General features: G+C 43.5%; 2 protein-coding genes across 3 annotated transcripts in view; one reads left to right on the top strand and one right to left on the bottom strand.

Moving 5' to 3' along the window:
• RGS20 (regulator of G protein signaling 20) overlaps nucleotides 1-4166 on the bottom strand; it is a 39696-nt gene extending 35530 nt beyond the window's left edge. The window contains exon 1 of the mRNA XM_075024321.1: nucleotides 4044-4166. Within this exon, the coding sequence (XP_074880422.1) occupies nucleotides 4044-4166 (123 nt within the window). The remainder of the gene's footprint in view (nucleotides 1-4043) is intronic.
• An 8752-nt stretch (nucleotides 4167-12918) lies between these two features.
• The window catches only part of ATP6V1H (ATPase H+ transporting V1 subunit H), a 51068-nt gene continuing 48578 nt past the window's right edge, over nucleotides 12919-15408 (top strand). Inside the window, exons 1-2 of one of the 2 annotated variants that reach the window (XM_075023288.1) lie at nucleotides 12919-13054; nucleotides 14549-14675. In XM_075023288.1, the coding sequence (XP_074879389.1) occupies nucleotides 14572-14675 (104 nt within the window). In that variant the 5' untranslated portion in view covers nucleotides 12919-13054; nucleotides 14549-14571. Of the gene's footprint in view, nucleotides 13055-13586; nucleotides 13913-14548; nucleotides 14676-15408 lie in introns of those variants that run through there. The other variant, XM_075023289.1, reaches the window with a different exon arrangement.

The raw sequence follows: 15408 nt of genomic DNA, 5'->3' as shown, positions 1-15408 counted from the left end.
CAGGAGTCGCTGAATAATTTAGATGAGCTATGCATGGTCATGAGCAACTTCCACGTTACATGCAGTTCATGGAATAATGTTTGACATCTCCAAACCCAAAGGATTTCTGCAGAGCTGAGATTAGCTAGATGAAGGAAAAAGGATGCTGTACTTCCCCTGGGCTGCTCCTCCAGACAGCGTGCTTGTGGCCATTTCAGTTTCTGCCTGGTCTCCCACACAGAACACAAACAGGTAGGACTTGGCAAGCAGAAAGGCAATGCTGGTATAAGCAGGGTATCTTCAGGCCTCAGCCTACAGACTGACATTTAAGGAGGCAATAACACTTGCTCTCTGCCTTTCCTTGGCACACACCTTCTCACTTAACACTATGCTTTTCTTCACCTCTCTGCTCCACGCCTTGAGAAAAAGAGGAAAGGACACCCTTACAGGTAAGGCAAATCTCAACAGGAGCTGGAAAGGATTCTTCTTGCCAGAGAGCAGCAAGAACAGGGCTTCAGCCTCAGGGAAGGTGAGTTGGAAGCCAAGGGGATCCCACAGCCCATCCTGCAGCATTCGAGCAAGGCAAACAGGACAGACATAGAGATGGTCCAAGCAAGGTCCAGTTCATAAGGCAGTATCACAGCAAGGGGGAAGTCAGCCCCTCAGATCAGGTCCCACAACCAGCAGGCAAGCCCACGCTGGCAAGAGACAGCCAAGATCAAGCCAGGAAGTCCAGCCGGGGGGGGGGGGGGGGGGGGGTAAGGTCTCAACCAGGTGGCTCCATCACCAACTGGGGCACTGCTGTCACTCAGCTGGGGACCAGCACTCCCTCAGCACAGCTCAAGCAGGTGAGGAATGGGCCCTCAGGGCTGAGCTTATATAGGTCTGCTGGGTCCACCCGTGAGCGTGGAGGTCCCAGGTGAGGCTGCTCAGGGCCATTGACACTTACTAGTGCCCTCAGAGCCCTGACACTGCTGTCCTACCTGCACTTGCCCAGTCATCTATTGTCTGTAAACCCAACCAAATCTGGAGCCTGTATGCTTAGAAATCATAATTATGTTATAGAAGTGAAACAGGTCCTACCCAGATGTAACCGGGATATGAACTACAATGTGGTATCTCTGGAGAACTCTCTCATCCTCTTCTGAGGAAGTAATGGCAATGAGCTCTGTGTAACAGGACTTTGGCCAAATTATGTCATTAGGAAAAAAACGTGATATATTTGCAGTCTCTCACTATCTTCCTGTGCAGTGTAATGTTTCTGGGCTGTTTATTTTGTTAACTTGCAAAAAGCTCATTGGGAGCACACAAGAATGTGTCTGTGTTAGCTCTGGGTTAAGTCCTTGCATCTTTGTGTTGAGACTGGTAAAAAGCAGTTTATTCACTTCTGCTTTTTAGTGCTTTCATAAATCAAGATGCAAACATGTCAGAGGGAAAGGCTTTTTAAGCAATGCAAATGGAGATTAGAAATAAACAACTCACTGAGTTAATTTAAATGTCATGAAGAGAATTTATAAGGCCTTTAAACTCTACCTACCACTTCTCAAAAACATTTCGCTTGTAATTCAGTTTCTCTTTGAAAGCATGTTCAAGACTAAATAAACCTAAGTCAAGTCTTCTGTTAAAAGATGTGTGTTTGTTTTTGTTTTTGTTTTTTTTAAATCCCAACTTATTTACTATTTCAACTTTTTTACTGTTTGGCATGTTGAATTAGATGTGGCAACTTGGTCTCATAAGCAGCCACTGCTCACATTCAGAAGCATCAAATTAAAAACCTCACTTAAGGTGGCAGGGAACACAGGAATTAATGAGGGCTGGGGAATCAGTCTGATCAAAGACCCTGTCAGTCACACAAATTATGGGTCTAAGAACATAGTTTGTCTATAGCAACCAGTGTCACAAACAGAAACATTTTACCAGAAAGAATCTGAACTTTCTGCAGGCTTCAATGCCACCAGAAAAAAAAAAAAAAGAAAAAAAAGTGACCTTGTCTATTCTGGGAGTATAAGTGACAAACTTCAAGCTGATTTCCTAAGTACTATGAAATAATGTAAACCCTCTGTGCCTTGCCTCCCTATCAGTAAAAAAGAAAAGTGTTTCTTTCCTATGTGAAGTAAAGCTTGCAATTTATTTTAGTTCCCCAGCCTTAGGGCTGTACATATTTCTAGCCGGGTAAGTTTTCTAACTTCCTATCACTAACATAGTCCTTGTGGACTCATTAACTACTAGTAACATTGCTTACATTACATATGTGGAAGGATCATTTGCTGATATGCTTTATGAAGTTCTGGAGACATGTTCCCCCAGAGCATGTAGCCTCATACAAGAGCTTCCACATGACAGCAATTTCACCTCAGCCTGAGCTCATGAAGTGGTTACAGAGCATCTCCTGGGCTGTCCCTGCAGGCAGTCCCTGCTATGAGAGATGAGAGCTACGCCAGCAGAGCTGCAGCATTTAGAAACATAAGCACAGAACAAAGTAAATGGGACAGATAGCCAGTGGGAGAAGGGAAGCTGGCAGCGCTGGTGTTTAAGGGACAGTGGACAGTAAGCGGGCCTGAGCCTTGCAGTGTCATTTAGGTCGCTCTGTAGATAAATCCCTTTGCAGAGCAGAGAAATAATAAGTTGTCCTCTGTAAGGTCCCTGACTCAGTCCTGTGCACCATGTTCTCAGAGACTTGGCAACAAACTACAATTTCAGGTGAGAGCCATAAAAGCGATCACCAAGTTGAAAGGAACTATTCACCTGGGATGAATAAAAGGATGGCTAAATGAGAAATGACTGGGGACATGAGCTGTAAAGAACTCAGTATATGGGTTTCAGAAGCTATGACTACCAAGAGTTAAATTCAGGAGTCATTGTGCCTGTGACAAAACCCCCTCTGCCTTCAAGAGGGCCAAGAAGTCCCCAGGCTTATGTGCTAAATGGACAGATAATGAGATAGAATGACATGAAATTCTGAAAGGAGTGTACTTGGCTCATTATCAGAAACAGTTTCCTGATAGCGGCAAAGCAGGCTGAGTATTTCCTCTCAGCAAAAGCTGTGAAAGTCATTTAGGATTTCTGATGAGTCTATTCCTGTAATTCAAATGAAATGGCCTCCTGGAAGCGGAAGTGCATTGGCGAAGGAGATGGGATGGAAAAGCCAGTTCTTGCTTTAACGTGAATGGCCGTAGGGCAGATGTGGAATAGGGACTGGCTTCTTCCTCCGTCTTGCCTTTTACCAGCCCTGCCAACAACCCTGACTGGCTGCCTTAGTCCCTCTCCACTCTGGCGCTACATTAGTCTGAAAAAACCCCCAAACTTTGTGGTTCCAAGAGTGTGTGACTTTACTATCACGTTCTCTTCGCTACCATGCACCAGGGTGCACCACTTCTGCACCAAAGTTTTAATAAGATATGGTTTCTTGCACCTGTCTCTCTTGCTCTGTTGAGCTGCACAGGAGTGTGCTGCTCACCATAAATAACATTGGTTCACCCCTCAGGCAGCTTCCAGGCTTTTGACAAAATCTAGAGGATACATGACTGTTGTTTTTAATTAAGGAAAATGGTTCAGCTCCGCAGGTTCACTAAAGGGGATTTACTGTAACACCCTAATAGATTTTAGTATTATGCTGTGTTTGATTTCTTTGTGATACCTTCTTTTGTTAGCTACCAATAAAAATAATCTGAGGTAGTAGCATCAGTAAAAAATGCAGACCGCCTCAGTGTCTAAATACCATGAAGCAACATGTTTTTCCTCACCCTTTTAACCACAGATTAGCTTCACAAAGTATGAATCATTTTTATGAGTTAGATGGATGTGCTTAATATGTTGTTTGAAAGCAGACACTTAACAGGAAGGCGGATCACCACCTCCTTTGTCACTGTGGTTGCAACACAACGAGGAACAGAGGGCAGAGCATGAAGCTCAGAATAAAGGAAAACTACATGAATACTGATGTCTTGGTGACAAATATTCTAGGGCTGTTATACATAACATTAACACTTTCTTTCTGCCTTCCTTCCAGATACACCATTTTCCCCCTCCTCCAGGACATTTGGATAACCTGGATTTTGTCTTACCTTGAAAATCCACTGTGCTGCTTTAATATCCTCTTCATCTTCATTTTGGAGGGTCTCCTTTGCTTGACAGTTGTCTGCATGGTAGGTGTGAGTCCTGAAGTAGAGCAAAACTTGCCTCCACATCGAGAAATAAAAAGGCTGTTCCTTAATCCAATTTTACAGTGACCTTTCTTGGAAAAGCACCACTTTTATTTAACGATGAAACAAAACCAAATCCCAGACATCGGGCTAAATGACAACAACATAGAGATGGCTCGTCCTTACACTGATGGGCAAATGTCAGGGCCTCTTGCAGCCTGCCAGTTCTTCCTGCAGCCTCCACAGTTCTGGAGACAAACAGGATTATCTGCCCTCAGATATCTGCAGTCCCTCATCCCCTCAGCATCGTGCCAGCTTAGAGATTAGATTTATGACTTCATAGGTTTTAGTGAGTTGAAAAGGAGGAAGACAGGTACATAGTGGTTGGATGCATGTCAGAGAAACAGGCCGTAACAATCATGAAACATATTTTATCACCTCAGAGTGAATGTATTTCATTTACAACTTGAAGGAAAAAGCAACTCAGGATGTAGTTATACTCTGCAGGAAGGACCAAATGGAGATGTCTGTCTTAGGTCAGTGGCACCTGTCAATCCTGTTTTTTCTCATCGACCGAACAGATGGTCTACTGGTAATCTTTCCAGCTCCAATGAAAACACCATACAAGCAGCAGCCACGTCTGCAGATAGAGACAAACTAAACATAAAGACAAAGACTCCAGGTAGATTATGAATAGATTATTTCTCTTAGCTTTATTGAGGGGCTTCCAGGCTTTTGCCTTCTGTTTGTCAACATTCTCTCACTATTTATTTTTTGTGCTTTTTGAAATACAGATGGGGGAAACACAGAAAAATTAGGAGAAATATTAGATTATTGTGACATTTTCATTCAAATAATTATGTAAACATAGTTTATAGTTCTGGTCATTTGCAACGCTGTTGTAATGAGAGCTAAGCAAATAATAGTGTTCCTTGTGTGGGAAAGCATTTGGGAGCCTTTTAAAACATCTTATCCTGGAGACAGCAGAAAGTCAAAGACATACACATGTTAGTGTGCAGTGAAAATAATCAATCTGTTAATTTATTCATCATTTCAAAATACTTCCAGTTTTAATAAATTTATATTTTAAGTTACTGTTTTCGTTAGTTAGCTGAAACTTCCAAATAAGAAGTTACTATAAATGGGGAGCCAAGACAGCTTCCATTTTTAAAGTATCTGATGGGATATTCTATCTATTTTGAAAGTTTACAACATCTTTTTCCAAGTTGAAAAATATGTCTAAACGAACATTTTTTTTCTGCCAAGAGTCAAAAGTTTTGACAATTCAGCATTGTAGATATAAGGTAGATATAATGCCATCTGCCCCCACAGCATCTCTTGTGAGAAGAAGTGCCTTGGTCACATCTCTGTCTTTTTTCAGAGAAATCCAGTAAGTGCTGAGGAGAAAAATGAAGAGAAGACTTTTTCCAGCATTTGGCTTGACAAGCTGAATTGCACCAGAAATCATGGTATAGTAAGAATGCTGTTGCATAAGCTCTAGTAATAAGTCTGTCTTTGGCAGAGTTACTGCTGAGGTTTAGGTAACCACCTTCTTTTCTGCCCTTTAGCCAGGCTTACTGTCAGCAGCACTGGGTAGCTCAGCATTTCCTTTTTCCTCTAAGAAGCTACTGCTCTGACCTCGCCTGTTCTTGTGAGAGAGGATGAAGTTAGAGGATCTATTGCTTTTTTTTTTTCAGTTTTAACCCAGAGGTGGGCTTTATTTTACCTGGTACTGCAGCAATTTCCCAGAGAAGAGTGCTCCTTCTACACATTCAGGCGCAGACCCTTTTGTCCAGAGAAGAGCTGTTGGCACAAAGCAGCAGAGACTGACAGTGAGAGGAGGAGAGATGCTGTAGGCTGCAAAGAGGGTCCGGAGACTCTGAGACCCTCCAGCTTTCAATACAGAAGTGAATGGTCATGCGACAGAGACACTTGTTGCTACTCCCTAAAATAATGTACTTTACTATTTTGACTCCAGCTGCATTTATTTCTCAAGGCTATAAGTAGGTAGTTTTGCGCTGGCCTTTCTCGTCCTGTTTCTGCACAGTAATTCACTTCCAATTTTCTGACAATATATCATTATTCCATTCTACCAGGAAAAAAAAAAGATGATGTATTTATTGCAATAAAATGTTTATTTTTCTTTCAAAAACACTGCATCTATTGAGGATAAAGTATGTGTGGTTCTTTAACTGAGCATGCAAAACTTAATTTCAAAGAGGTGGTGGAGCAATCACAAGATTACCTGGTACGACATTTGCAAAATTGTGGTGTATTAGCTTTACCAGATCCTTTAGGCCAGGATCTGATTGATTTAAAAGAAAAATGACCCAAGTTCTATGACCTAGAAGTCAGATAAGTCTATATTGGTTGCAGGAAGCAGGATTTACAAGTTTAAAAAAATACTCACAGAATAACGTTCTCCCATCATGACACAGACACTAAAATAAAATAAGAGGAGAAAACAAAGACAGAGGAAGCAGTAAAAATCTTGTTCACAGTGGGCCAATCTTGCTATAATTAATCAGCAAAAATGTCCAGTGAAGCACACCATATCTCCTCACACTGAAAAGCCACTTCTGTTTCTGTGAGAGGAAGCCTCTTCTGTGACAACACTCCACCCCTAGACAGGAGAGAATAGAATCTCGAGTCCCCCATTCCCCTGTCCCACAGGTCCTCTCTGATGCCTGTAAGGCAAACATGAAATCTGGGAGAGATGGATTAAATGGGAAACCCATGAGATGAAAATAAGGAGAAACCAGAATGGTAAAATAAGTCAAGTCCATTCAAAAGTTATAAATGTCACAGCATTTTCTCTCCAGGATAAGAAGTTAGTTGTGTATCATCAGTGGGTCATCAGAAATCACTGGGATTTGCTCCAGTATGTGAGTAATTTTTACACTTTCTTGCAATATCAAATCATGCTAGATTTTTTTCAGATAATTTGGGCACCTAAAGACATATCTAGATGTCCAATGAGATTTTTCAAAAGCCATTGTGCTCATTTGTTCCATACCACTAAAAAGCCCAAAAGAGCACCTCAGATGTGGAGCTTTTTAGCAAAAATGCATCAAAAGGACTAAGAAAGTCAGTGACTGTCTTTTTCTTATCTGTAGTTTAAAAAGATATTTAAAATTATAAATAAATAAAAAACCACATAAAATAAAAAACATCAAGGTATTTAAATAATTAGCTCTATTTATTTTATTCTGAAATTTAGAGATAACATACAATTTCCACCAGTGGAAAAAACCAGCAGATCATATCTTCTGGGAGACAACTAGCAGTCTTCTTCTACAGGCCTTAAGGCATAGTGTACGTGATAAGGTGCTGGAAGATGCAAAGATGATATATTCTGATATATTTCTTCTCACCTTACATTAGAGACAGATTATTGTAGGTTCATTTCTTTTTTGCACTATTGTCTTCTTCCACACTGTGGAGCATTGGTTTGGGGAAAGGAGTGTTTTAGATTTACAACACGTTCTTTTGTTTTCCCCATTCGTGTGACTGAGCTAGTTTTTTCGTACTTCTCTGCCTTGGTTTATCCAGAAAACAAAGACCCTCCTACTTTACATTAGTGTTGTATGGACTTAGCCACTGATGCTCAAAAAGGCTTCAGGTTTCATACATTACAAAACCAGATAGATTCCCTCTAACGTTTCCCTCTTGCAACCCGCAAGCAGACCTGAATCGTAGTTATTTCTTTTTCTCTGCTGTTGCCTCTCTCCTGCTATAGAATCCCCTTTGCCAAAAAATAACAGGTTTAATTTAGGGTCTGTTGACCAAGTGCACCTGGCACTTAGTTCTGTGATAGAAGAAACACGTCCTACTCTTGCAGTGCACCCATGGGGGCTTCATGCTGACAGAAGCCATGCTAAGAAGCCCATGCCTACGGCTCGCATCCATCCCTTGTCACACAATGTACGTGCTGCTCCTGTCCACGTTGCCCTATGAGGATGGGTTTTAAGCCCTGAAAAAGTAAACGCTTGAGCACTCAGAAGGTCTGATCTGAATCCTTGAATGAATAACCTTAGCGTAAAACAAAGTACTGGTTTTAGGAATGGTAGCTCTTAAAGGTGAGGCTAGTCTCTGTGCTTTTCTAGTGTACAGGTACCACTTTGAAAATGTCCTCCCTTACAAATTTTGCCATTTTTGATTTTTTATATGTCAATAATATTTTGTGAATTAGAGAAGTGTGTTCACTTTTCCTGACCTTCTAAGTGTGTTTTGCTTGGATGAACTTTCCAAACCATTTCTTCTATATAAGTCAAAAACTTGTACAGATATGCAGGAGACAGCCAGGTGACGTACAGAATGCTGAAAGGTTAAATGTCAGGTGTGCAAAGCACTTCTGTAATTTGCAGAATATATGAGAGACAATGATACATTGTTCTTATTACAAGAAGTAAAGGAGAACAGAAAAATACTCTCATGATCCAGCTGTCTGTAGTCTTACTGTGAGGATGACTCATCTGCATTCATTTTTCTAGTGTTAAACTATTGAACATTTTTATTCTTTGTGATCAGGCAATTGATGACTTTTATTCCTGCAAGCTGATATGCTTTTCATTTTTCTCTCTCTGTTTCACAGTCATCTAAATATAGCAACTTCAAGTGAAGCTGTGCTGCCAGGAGTTAATGGACAAGCACTGATGTGACCAAAATTAGCTAAATGACAATTGTTTTGCAGCACCTGAACGCTAAAGGACAGATGCTTACCAAAAATTAGGAGCATAGCACTTTTCCAATCATAACCTTTAGCAAGATGGAGTTCAGAGAATCAACCAGCATGACTAAGGCACCATGAGGTGCTCTCCGAAGCTGATGACACAGGATGGGTTTGTCCTGGTTGCTGAGGATCACCTCTTGCTGCCATAGTGATGACAGGCACACGAGACAGGTTCCTGCAATGATTATATAGTGTTTTACTTTCTCAAAGCCCACCCTTGCAATGCAATGAAGTTCCTCAACACAGAGTGCGCCTCATGGGACTCACACCGTGTGAGAATTTTCAGATGTGCCCAAGTGTTTGACAGACGGGGGATAAGAGCACGTGTAAATAGCATACCCACCATCCTCTGGCAAGGGGGTTCACAGTTTAACTGTGCACTTGTCAAAGGAGTAGCACTATCATCGGCAAAGTTTTCACTACACTATTTACCTCCTTTCTCAAACATTTCTGAGTGTGTCGAACAGCACAGACTCCAGCCAGATGCATTTTGCACTCTGTTGAAGACCCTTCTGCACTGTGAAAGCTGATCATTTCTTCCTACCCTCTGTTGTATACATATCATTCAAGAGTTATGAATCAATGCACAGACCTTTCCTTTTAACCCAAGAGAGCTGTTGTTTTTTTTTTAAGAGCACCTGCAGATGCATCACACTGAATGCCCCTTGGAAATAAATCCAAGTGGATGGAGTCCACCTGTATCAACCTTGTCCACACACACGAAGAACTCCTGCAGACGTGTGAGACATGACTGTCCCTTACAGATCTGTAGTGACTTTTTGTTAATGTTTTGCATTTATTCCCCTACATGGCATAGAATAATATGTAAATTAAGTGTATAATTATACAGGCATATTCAAGATCAATATATTGTTTGCATGCTCTAATACGGTACATTGTGTTCACTCATTTGATTCCTCTGCTAGAGACCCTATTAACTTGCCTGGCATAGATGTCATGGTTACTGTTTGGCAGTTCCTTAAATGCCCCCCAGAACTCCTGTTAAAAAAATAATGTAATTTCTATTACAATTATTTCTCCTCTCTTTGCCTTTCTATTTTCTGCTAATTCAGCAAATGCATACTTTCAGCCATTATGCCTCACTCCTAGGTTACAGAAAAGTTACAGGAAAATATTTTTTTACTGTAGCCTCTCAACTGCCCGTGAAAGAATAGTAAAGTCAGAGTCTGCCATTTATGATGAAGTCAACATGCTAAATCACACCTTTTCAAAGTTCTTTTCTACAGAAAAATGACCACGTTGCCATAGTATCAAAATTTCAACTGCAAATAGCAATCTGTCTTCCTTTAGCCAGACTGAATGGATGGTGCTAGACTCTTGCAGGTGGTGCAATTAGGCAAAAAAATAGTCTGCTATGAAAAAAAAAAGGACCACTGATGACCTAATGTGTGCTCCAGATTAAGAGATCACATTGGGCACCAAATTGAAACCATGAATTTACTTCTCTCTGCTTACTATAAAGTACTGAAACAATACTGGAAGCAGGGACTGGAAGTGAGAGAACCACAATCCTGTGCATTCTTGTACTCGGGTTCAAGCCAAGCCAGAGTACTTGGCTACTGGTACTCAGGTTAAGCCAGAAGTGTGCTAAAGGGGTTGGAGAAACACGCTGTGCAAGGTAGACTACAGTCCAGTGTTTTGGATGATTTCCTTGAAATAGGTGATCCGCCGCAGAAGAAATGCCTTTGCACGCCTAAGTATTCAGGACATAATCCTGAGAGACACAGGGGCACATGATGGGGAGCAACACTACTTGTGTCTTAAAATTGGCAGCTGGAACCACACGTTCAGAGGTGCTGATCCGGTTTCCATGGGTGTACTTAAACTCTGAGAACAACTATTGGACTGAGCTTGGAAGGGTGAAGGTGGAAGAATACCATACCCGGCTTATGTAAAAGAGGGCACTAAGTCGCCAGTGTTTTCAGTGCTGGAACAGTTTGGGGTTTGGGCAGAAATATCATTGTGGACGACTGAGGAAATTTCACGCAAGGAAAGCCTGACATGCCTCCAGCTTAGACAAGGGCTGAATGGTAGCTTGTAGGATCACTGTACGGGCCTTTGATGCCTTCATTCTGCAAATCCCATTTAAAAAGCTTCAACCCTTGTTCAGACTATCTTGTGAGCCCTTTGTGCTTTGGTTTGTTTATAAAATGGGTAGGGTCATACGTATCGTCATTGGTAATGTGGTTTGAAATGACTGTGGAAAAGGTGAATATGTTTATTCCAGGTGCCTGATGCTGGACTCAAAACAAGAGCAGTGAGTGAGACATGCCAGAAAAAGGCAGAGCAGAAGCAGGAAATGCAGAATGCCACGGGACAGAAGTTACAAACACTCATAAAAGAGGAACCGGTTAAAATAGGGCCAAATTCTGTCTCTCAGCCCTGAAAAAATACAAACCAGATTCAAATAAACTTTCAAAGTAACAGATTTTTATTCAAGACTGTGTGGAGATTTCTATGCTACAGATCAGGAGTTGTGCAAGTGTTTCTTATCACTGCATGTAAGCGACCTGCAAGAACACAAACGTGTTTGATTAAAGCTCAAAGCCCCGTGTGCTGGGTAATCCACAGAATCACGCTAATGGATGTGTTTGTTACAGACTAGATGACACAGAGCAGGCACATGGCTTAGAGAGCTTTCTTCTGCTAAAGCATAAAGAAATGCAAATGCTGTTACTTGGACTGTGCCTGGGATTTAACCTCAGTGGTCATGTTATCAAGAAATCAACAGTTTTATTGTGGTATGAAGAAAGATCCGTTTTAAAGGAAAAATTCTTTTGGAGGAATTATAACTAATCAGTGGCACAGTAATGAAAACCCTCCTTCAGTTAAAAAAACACTAACAGAGGTACTGGCCAGGTGTAATTTAGAGAACAGTGTATCCTCTAAATGGAAAATACAGAGACCCCAGCAAAGTGAAAAGTTAACTGTAGACATCTCTGGGCCAGCTCTACATTGGCTGTTTTGATCTGCTCACACACGAAACTCTCTGACCTGTTCCTCTTTGCCTTTCCTACTTGCATGTTAGCAGAATTACCCTTCAGGATCATTTCTGACTAGGAGTGGTATGTCTATGCACTTCATCACAGTATGACTGGAAAACTTCTCTCAGCAACTGAAGGCAGAAGTGTTTTCTTGGAAACATGGAAGTTTAAGCTTGTGGTTTCTGAAACACTTGGGCTTTTAGTCTGAAAAGTTTCCTGCTCCTTTTGCTTATAGAAACAAAGTCCAACGTACACAGGCCATTTTTTAAAAAAGGAAGAAGCTGTGCAGGGTGTATCTCCCACTGAGATACGACTTGGGAAGAACAAAACCGTGCGCCGCCGGCGCAGCTCACGAGGCGAAGGAGAGGCAAGACACGGCAGGCTGTGAGGCCTGGCCCGATGCGACATGGCGCAGGCAGTCGGGCCCAGCAACACCTGCCCGCTCTCCAGCCGTAGGGACGAGCAAACTCGCCCCACTGCAGCAAGAGAGGTGGAAGGCGAGAAAACGCTGGGGACTGGGAAAAACCAGCAGAACCCAAGGAGGCGTTTCAGCGCCAGGGTCATTGCCCGCCATCTCCCAGGCCCCTTCCCCTCCCGGGGCTCCCTCCCCAGCTTGGCGGCCGGGGCCCTCCCCAGGGGGCCGGGAGGAGCTCGCCCCGAGGGGGAGCCCCGAGGGGAGCCTCTCAGCCCTTCCCAGCCAGCCTCGTGTTCCCTCCGTGGAAGCGCCGAGCCCTTTCTTGTCGGCAAATAGCCTGCGGTACCCTGCCGTCTTCTCGGCACGGGGTCAGAGCCGCATAGAAAAACATATACGTACACATGCGCGTATGTATAAGTGTTTACTCTAAATACGTATACACAACTGTATATGTACGGCCACGCGTACAGGCGACTAATACCGCGTACCACAGCGCTACGGGGCTGCGGGAGCTCCCGCCATAACTGCCGCCGGGTGGGGCCATGCGCGAGCCCCGCCCACCGCTCGGCGGCGCTCGGCGGCGGCGCGCTCTCGGGGTGAGTTGTCCCTCGGAGGCCGCCGTCGCGGTCAGGTGAGCGGCGTCACGTGACGGCGGCCGCCGTGGGGCTGCTGCGGAGCGCGGCGGCGGCGGCCTTTGGGTGCGCGGGGCTCCCCGGGCCTGCCGAGGGGCGGCCGCAGCCTTCTCCCTCCCACGGCCCTCACCCGCCGGCGTGCCCGTGGGGTGAGTGAGTGCTGCCCCGGGCCCTGCCCGCCACAGGGACCCGCGGGCGGGCGTGTGGGGGTGGTCCCGGGGCGGGGGCTTGTCCCCTCACGGCCTCTCCCGGGGGCTCCGGCGGGCCCGGGGGCGGCGCGAAGGGCTCCGCCTTGGCGCCGCGGCGGGCTCCGCCTTGGCGCCGCGGCTTCCCCGAGGGTTTGGGCTCCCCGGGGCCCCTCAGGAGGCGGCCGTGTCTGCGAGCGTGTGCAGGGAGTGGCAGGACGGGGCCAAGTGTCTTCCACCCCCCTACCCTCTCTGCTCCAGGCGCCTCTCGGCTTCTTCCACGTACCTGCCGAGCCTGAGTAGTGCCGAAACAGCCGTCACCCACCCTGCCCCTGCCGAAACCGCTGTCACCCGCCCTGCCCTCCCCTGCGGCTCGAGGGGTGTTCGAGTGGCTCGGGTTGGGTCGTGTAAGAGCTAGGAGAGGTTCAGTGGTCGTTGAAGGACAGACTAAATGGTGCCGTCTCTGTGGGCGTCTGCTCACGGAAGTCGTTTCAAAGGGAGGACGGTTCTGCTGCTCCATTTGTTCAGGGTAGTTCCTTTTTTGCTTTTGTTAGAATCGTGTTTTCGTTAAGTCATACAAACGAGGTATGCTTGTTGGGGATGGAGCAGGATGTGCCAGTTTGCTCTTGCTTCCGTAAAGGGAGCCAGAAAAGTCCAGAAACAGGCTGTGTGGAGAGGCTTGATGCTGTTTAGGTTGTAAGGAATTCCTGCTCCAGCTGGGTCTCAAGCCTCTGCAAACACACTTCTTGTTTTGGCAACGAAGTCAGGTGGAGGTTAAACTGTAAAGGAAGGAGAAAGAAGTGGTGAAGGTCACTGTCTATGGTAATGTAATATGTCCTGATTAAGAGCTTCTCTTTGTATTTATTTTTCAGTTTGCTTTCTGTATGGTGATGATATGAATTTTCTTGTTAGTCTATGTAATGTGGGTTTTAATTTATATAACTTGTGTTTGGTTTTTTTTTTCCTGAAGTTGTAGTTCATGTGTCTCTAATGTCTAAATACTCTTAGACAAATACCTGAGCTACATCAGTCCTAATGTGTGTGAGTGGGGAGGATATGCACTGAATTTTAACCCTGATTTGGAAGGGAATCAGCTTCTGTTATCCGTAGGGCTACTTGGGCATTGCAGATGAATAGTCTTTATTCAAATAACTTAATTTGATTGTTTAAGAATTTACAAGACTGGAAGTTATTTAGTAATGGTATATATCTATTATTTTAGCAAACTTGTGATTGGCTGCAGTTTAGTGTGTAGGTATGACTTATTTTTGTTTGTTTTGGGGAAGTCCTATTTTAGATGCTTTATAAAACTTTGATTTCTTAGAAAGTACCGAGTACAGTTTTAGGGAATAGGACACCTGAAAACAGATTTTCCTTTTTATTTCTTTAAAATATTTGGCAGATACTCTGCTCTTTAATACTTTAATAAGAGGTCTCAAATCTGACTTGCATTTCTAGGTACATTCTAATTATCAATCAAGATGGATATCCGAGGTGCTGTAGATGCTGCTGTCCCAACAAACATCATTGCTGCCAAAGCTGCTGAAGTTCGGGCAAACAAAGTAAACTGGCAGTCGTATCTCCAGTAAGTAAAAACTTTCCACAATTTTTTTCTCCCCCCCCCCCCCCCCCCCATAAGTATTAGATTTTTTGAGATTTTGGGTTACATTGGAACATTAGGTTACAGTGAGGAACACTCTGTCTTGGTCCCATGGTAGTAGTTGGAAAAAATTGACATTAAATGGAAGTAGTTAGGAAAAATTTTCTTATGACTTACTATCAGAAAGGGAATGCTACTTATGTGAACTGAAAGCTGTAATAGCAAATAATATAATTTTGCACAAATGTGTGATAAAACTGTCCATTTTTTTCCCCTCATCATTCAAACACCATTCTCAATTTTAGCCTCATTGGATCAGAACTGAAGTAAGAAAAGTTTATAGTAAGAGTTGTCTTATATGTAGGTATGTTATCTCTATTGCTGAAATGCTTTTGTGTGAATACAAATTGTACTAGAAAAACTGGACTGTTAGTCCAGGAAATAATCTGTACCTTAACTAAAGGAAGAATAGTGCTGAAGAGCAATTGAAGCAAGTAAATCGGGGAGTAGGCTGAAACAAATACTTCAGTCTGGGGAGAGCTGTGCTGCTGTTTCAGATAAGCTCGGAGTTTACTTTGGAACATATATAATGGCACTGGGAGTAATGAGAGAAATATTGTCCAAAGAGGATATAGGGACATGCTGAGAAAAATAGATTTGTGTGTGAGGTAGGGAACAGGGAGAAGAAACAGGCTTTTACTAGTCCTCTCTACTCTGA

The sequence above is a fragment of the Buteo buteo genome, chromosome 3 (assembly GCF_964188355.1).
Source record: "Buteo buteo chromosome 3, bButBut1.hap1.1, whole genome shotgun sequence".
NCBI classification, from domain to species: Eukaryota; Metazoa; Chordata; class Aves; order Accipitriformes; family Accipitridae; genus Buteo; species Buteo buteo.
The sequence above is the reverse complement of the archived record's forward strand: the minus strand, read 5'-3'. Positions and strand labels throughout refer to the sequence as shown.